The 6,000-nt window shown below is 44.9% G+C and overlaps 1 protein-coding gene across 1 annotated transcript in view; it reads left to right on the top strand.

Moving 5' to 3' along the window:
- The first annotated feature begins 1,089 nt into the window (after positions 1-1,089).
- The window catches only part of GRAMD1B (GRAM domain containing 1B), a 169,606-nt gene continuing 164,695 nt past the window's right edge, over positions 1,090-6,000 (top strand). The window contains 1 exon segment of the mRNA XM_043997300.1: positions 1,090-1,117. Within this exon segment, the coding sequence (XP_043853235.1) occupies positions 1,105-1,117 (13 nt within the window). The 5' untranslated portion in view covers positions 1,090-1,104.

Raw genomic sequence — 6,000 nt, 5'->3', positions numbered from 1 at the left:
GGGATGGTAATAATGGTTACAACTCTCCTGCTTCTTGAGATTTTTTCAAATTTGCGGGGAGGGGAACTGGCCCCTTAGATACCACTTTTAAGAGAAAATTCTAGGGGGCAGCTAGGTGGCACAGTGGATAAAGCACCAGCCCTGGATTCAGGAGGACCTGAGCTGAAATCCGGCCTCAGACACTTGACACTTAACTAGCTGTGTGAGCCTGGGCAAGTCACTTAATCCTCATTGCCCTGCCCCCTCCCCCCCCCCCCAAAAAAAAAATCTAGGCAGGGAAGGTTCAATGATCTCAGCAGTATGGGATCCTGGAAAAGGCTGCTTGACCTAGGATGTGTAGGAGGGAGAAAGTCTGGAACAATTGAGCTATTGGTCTCCTTCTCTGACCTCATGGAGCTTTTCCCTTATAAAGAATCCCCTGGAGTCAGGAGTACCTGAGTTCAAATCTGGCTTCAGACACTTAACACTTACTAGCTGTGTGACCCTGGGCAAGTCACTTAACCCCAATTGCCTCACCAAAAAAAAAAAAAAATTCCAAGGGGAAGAATGGCGAGAATTGGCTAGAAGTTGTTAGGGTGGATGGCTGGAGTGACCCACCCTGCTAGTTCCTGAGAACGCTGTACTAGGACCTCTTTATTATGAGTAGATGCCCTTGTGTGTAACTAATCTGATGTTCTTAGGGGGGTAGATGCATGATTTTATACTTTGTGGGAAATCTTTTCAGCATTTTCCTCCCCATCCTCATATGTTTGTCCCCATTAAACTCTGTGGGGGCTAGGACATTCTGGTTACTTTCTCTTGTCTGCTCAGGACAACAAGAGCCTAGCCCAATTTCCCTGAGTAAAGTAGGCCAGAGAGAAAGCTGCAGTCATTGCAAGCTGCCTGTCCCTACTGGGCAGGAAACCTAGAGTGATGAATGGGGCTGAATGAAGTCATCCTGCTCCTCCAATCAGGCTGCAGCAGCAGGAGAGGCAGGGGCCTCTGCAGAGAGAGCCTGGCTGCCGGCTGCTCCCATGTACCTCTAGACAGAGACTGGGAGTCTCTGTGAGTGGGGCGGGGAGGGTGTGAACCACCCGCTCCTGGTGTAGGCCTCAGTCAATGTGAATGTTATTGCAAGGTGAGTGCCTTCACTGGGTGAATTCATCTCCCTCACCATCTGTGACCTTGCCTGCACCCGGTTCCTCCCCTTGGAGTGCCTTCTAGGCTCATTCTCTAGAACCCCTCTGCTTCGACCTGAGTGCCTTTACCTTCCTCTGTAGGAATTCTCCTTCCTCCTGTACTGGTCCCTAGTACCTTCCCTCCCCTGCTGTTTTCTTGCCCAACACCCATCAGCTGACCCTTTAACCCAACTCTTCCTTCCTAAACTGTGCTCAGCAGTGGTGGGTGTAGGGGTGGGCAGGCTGGGGAAGTCATTTGAGCCTTGCTTTTCTGTGACTCAAATACCCCCCAGTGGAGGGTGTCTTGGGAGTGGCACCCACCTTGCCTTCTAGGAAGGGAGTAGAGGACCGAGAAAGCTGCATCTGGGTACCAGTGGGTAACAGTATCCATAGTTCCTGAGAAGCAACCTCCTTGTAATGGTGGAAAACCTCTATCATGGGCATTTTAGACACTCCCTTCTTCTTCCCAGCAGAGGACCACCCTGGACTGTTCTGGGCCAAGGGTGGGAGAGAGGATTCTGGTTCTCCCTGGATCTTCAGAGGGGGTTGTTTGTCCTTTCTGTTTAGCTGTATGTGACTTTGCCTTTTTTCTCTGGATGATGCCGCCTCCCCCTAGGCCAAGCAGAGATCATGGAGCCGGCTGATATGGCCACAGCAAAGGTAGGATGGAAATGCTGCCGGCCTCACTGTGCGTAAGTGGCTTCGCTTGGCAACTTCTCCCTTTTGGTTCACTCCTCCCTCCTTTCCCCCAGCATCTGTCCCTCCATGCCCCATGTGCATATGGGCGCAGTGGGGGAAAGGGAGGGAAATTAGACTAGCATTGAGGACTCAGGAGAAAATGGGTGCTGAGGACTAGAAGGCAAGCTCTTCACTTTCCCAACTCTGGGAAAGTGGTTCTATCGCTATTATTATTGTGGTTGTATAATTATAAATCATTACTTGATTTTTCCTTGAACTATCACACTTTTCATTCATTTTCTCTATTTCTACCCACTCTCCCTTTTCTTTTTGCCTTTTCTGTCCTCTTATTGGTCTTCTCCTGTTCCCTCGGCCACTTAGATTTATTAATCCTTTTGTTTTTCTTTCCCATCCCTTCCCATCTTTCTCTTTTCTCCCCTCTGCTTCGTATATCTTTTTTTCCTCATCAATCATTTATATCTATTTCTCTACCACTTCATTTCTGGTCTTCACCCTGAGATTTCCCATTGAATAAAGCTCCAGAAGGATATCCTTTCTCTAACTTTCCAGCCTAATTCAGAAGTTGAGCTTGGGCTTGGAGAGGAATTTCTTTTCTGAGTGACAGATGCTGCTATTGTCCTCTCCTTCCATCCATTTCCCCATAGGAAGTGGAGGTTTCTGAGGGATGCTGCATTGCTGTTGCAGAAAGGATGCACTAGAGGGCAGCCCTGAGATAGGTTTCTCATCATTTTTTTTTTTTTTTGACTCCGGCTTGCATGCTTTTTGAACATTGGTGTGTTGTGAATTTCTCAAAAAGAAGGACTTGAGGAAGCAGAGTGTGGGCCTGGGTCGGGGGAAGGGGGAAGTAATGGGGCTTTGCCTGCAACCCCAATTCTAGCTCCTATTTTCAGAGAAACATCTATTGTCGTCTTCCCATTCCCAGCACACATGTGCTCTTGGCTTGGTGTCTTTCTGGCCAGATGACAGGATCTCCTTTTTTCCAGAGGTGGAAGACTGGATGCAGCTCAGATTTCTGGATCAGGTTAGAGTGAGTGTGTGTGTGTGTGTGTGTGTGTGTGTGTGTGTGTGTGTGAGAGAGAGAGAGAGAGAGAGAGAGAGAGAGAGAGAGAGAGAGAGAGAGAGAGAGAGGGAGAGAGAGAGAGAGAGAGGGAGGGAGAGAGAGAGAGGGAGGGAGAAGGAGGAGGAGGAGGAGGAAGAGTAGGTGGGAGGTACTATAAACCAGGACACCAGGTGGGACTGTGTACAGTGAAAGTGTTCTCTCTTCCTTCCTGTCTTTTCCTTTCTACCACCTGCTGTGTAATCTTGTCCTTGTTGCATAAACTCTTTGTACTTTTTCTCACAATTTGTAGAATCCTGCTAATGCCACTCATCTCCTATTGGGATGATGAGTGAGCTCCGGTCTGCAAAGCCCTGCTTGCTCTTTAGATAAATTAATTCCGGGGAGCAGAGTCTGAGAGGACTTTCCTTCTTCCCTTTACTTCTTCTTGTAATATTTACTGAGTACCTACTGTGTGCAAGGCCATGTCAGTATTTTTAGTGGTAGCTGTGGGAGGATGGATTCACAAGTACATTTTGCTTCAAAACCATTTCCTGTAAGCAGTTTTCTGCCTGGCTTCAAAGCTTCTGCTCCCTATAGTGCTTTCTACATCTCTGCCAGGGCCCACCTTTTGCAAACCTGCTGACTTTCTCACTTTCCCCATGGCAAATGATTTGTCATCTACAAGCTGACACTGGCAGGGGGTGACAGTGATGGTTGGATTCATTAGGGAGCATGTGGTTTGAGGGGATTTTTGGAGTTGTTTTTGCAAATGGTTAGGAATAGTGGTGTGAATTTTCTTTTGGAAAGAAAAAGAAACAGACTCCTCCTTCTGAGGCATTTGCCATCTCAGCCTGGATTGCTGATTACTGCACCAGATATAGGGATGGGCTTTGGGCTCAAGTTCCTGCCGAGATTGGCACCATTATTTACCTTCAGAGCCCTGACTAAAGAGAATGAATGTGATTGGGCAGTCAAGCATGTCTCACTTAGCTCTAGAGCCCTCAGTCCCCTGTATCCATTTCTTAATCCTTTCCTTTAGAGGAGAATGATTGAGTAGATGGTTCTATGTCTCTGTAGCATTATGCAACCCTCATATAGAGAATGCCTGAGCGATTGACTCCAAAATGAGCTGTGGTTAATTTGCATGGCCTACATAAAAGCACCTGTGCTATTGACTCAAAACTAATATGCAATTCATTTGTGTGTCATATGCATAGCTTTATAATACCATTCATTTGTGTCAGAATGTAGAAAAATCCTTTAAGTTCCTGTTCTTCCCCACCCCCCACCAGAGACCACCCTTTGAATTTCTAACATCCCCAGTATATCAAGTAAAATTCTCCTAAATTGAAAAAAAAAGTTCTGGTTAGACTTCACCAAATACTTCCACTACTGCTACTAGCATTGATCAGCTACCCACTGTGTGACAGCCGTTGTTGTGTTTGATGCTGGGAATACAAAAACAGAATTGAAATAGAACCTGGTCCCAAGAAACTTGTATTCTTTCAAGGGAAGATATCATGTACATAAATAAGGATATGCAAAATAAACACAAGGTAATTTTTTTTTAGTGGTACATGAAGACATTAGCCTAGGGACTCCACCTAGGAGAGAACTCTGGTTTTGGAAAGAGTGACCCAGCCCCCTGGGGTTCTCCAATATTAGGTTTGTCAAAAGTTGGCTCTTTGGTCATTGTGTTTGGATGGTTTAGTGTATAGGGAGTGGCTATACCTAGTATTCTGGCATGACCACATTGTAACATAACTTAGTGTGTAAATTTTTTAACATCCTAAAAGTTTGCTATATACTTTATTATGTTTCCCTTTAGGGAAACTCTCCTGTTCATGTGCATCACAGTATTGAGAATGGTGGCTAGGGAATGCTTGGAGATACTTAAGATAAGGATAGTTATCCCTTCCACATCATGATTTTCCCTATCATGGTTTTGATATATTGTGGGTAGGCATAAGAAATTAAATGGATGGGCAGCTAGGTGGCGCAGTGGATAAAGCACCGACCCTGGATTCAGGAGGACCTGACTTCAAATTTGGCCTCAGACACTTGATATTTACTAGCTGTGTGACCCTGAGCAAGTCACTTAACCTTCATTGCCCTGCAAAAAAAAGAGAAAGAAAAAGGAATTAAATGGAAATGTTTTGAGAGTTTTGTGGAAATCACAGACAACATGCAAAGGCCAGCAGATGACACAGAGCCTATGACCAAGAAGTTAACCCATATTTCACAATAAGGCACTATAAACACTCCATAAAAAAAGAAAAAATCAGACTTCTTCTCTGTTACTAAGGAAGGGCCAAAAAATTTCACTGGGATTTTCCAGATCATTGGGGAAACTCCCCAATCCCCTGTGATGTGGAAGGGATAACTGTAGTTACTGACCTGAAGGTAGCTAATGACTAGGGGATCTTCTGAGGTTCTTTACAGCCCAGAGATTCTGAGATTGAAATGATGCCAACAAGAAAGAATAAAATTCAATGCAATCCAACAATCATTTATTAAGTGCTTGCTGTTTCATCATATCTTAAAACTGGAAGGAATCTCTTGTGGTCATCAAGTCCAGATCTTTGTTTCTGTGCCAGACTGTACTTGACCCATCTGAGACAATAGTTGGCATGGTGTGTCATGCCACAATAGCATGTTGTATTCTCAGGATTCTGTCACTGTAGTGTGCCTCTAGGTTTATCTCATTATGTGTTGGCTGCCAGATTTGTACATGGTATTTGGGTTTGGTATAATTTTTTTATAATCATAATCATAATAATAGTTAATAATTATATAGTTCTTTAAAGTCTGCAGAGTGCTTATATATGCGTTGCCCCATCATTTAGATATATTTTGGGTGAGGGTGAGTGATGACTAGATGATGGCACTGAGGTAGTGAGCCTGGGTAACTGGGAGGAAGGTGTGGTGACTTTGACAGCAATAGGGAAATTTGAAAGAGAGGAGGATTTGGGAGGAAAGAGTGTGAATTCCATTTTGGACTTGTTGAGTTTGAGAGCCTTCTGGGACTTCCAGTTCTAAATGTCAAGTAGGCAATTGGTGATACGAGATTGGAGCTCAGAAGAAAGTCTAGGGATGGATAAATAG

This window comes from Dromiciops gliroides, chromosome 3 (genome assembly GCF_019393635.1).
Source record: "Dromiciops gliroides isolate mDroGli1 chromosome 3, mDroGli1.pri, whole genome shotgun sequence".
NCBI classification, from domain to species: Eukaryota; Metazoa; Chordata; class Mammalia; order Microbiotheria; family Microbiotheriidae; genus Dromiciops; species Dromiciops gliroides.
The sequence above is the reverse complement of the archived record's forward strand: the minus strand, read 5'-3'. Positions and strand labels throughout refer to the sequence as shown.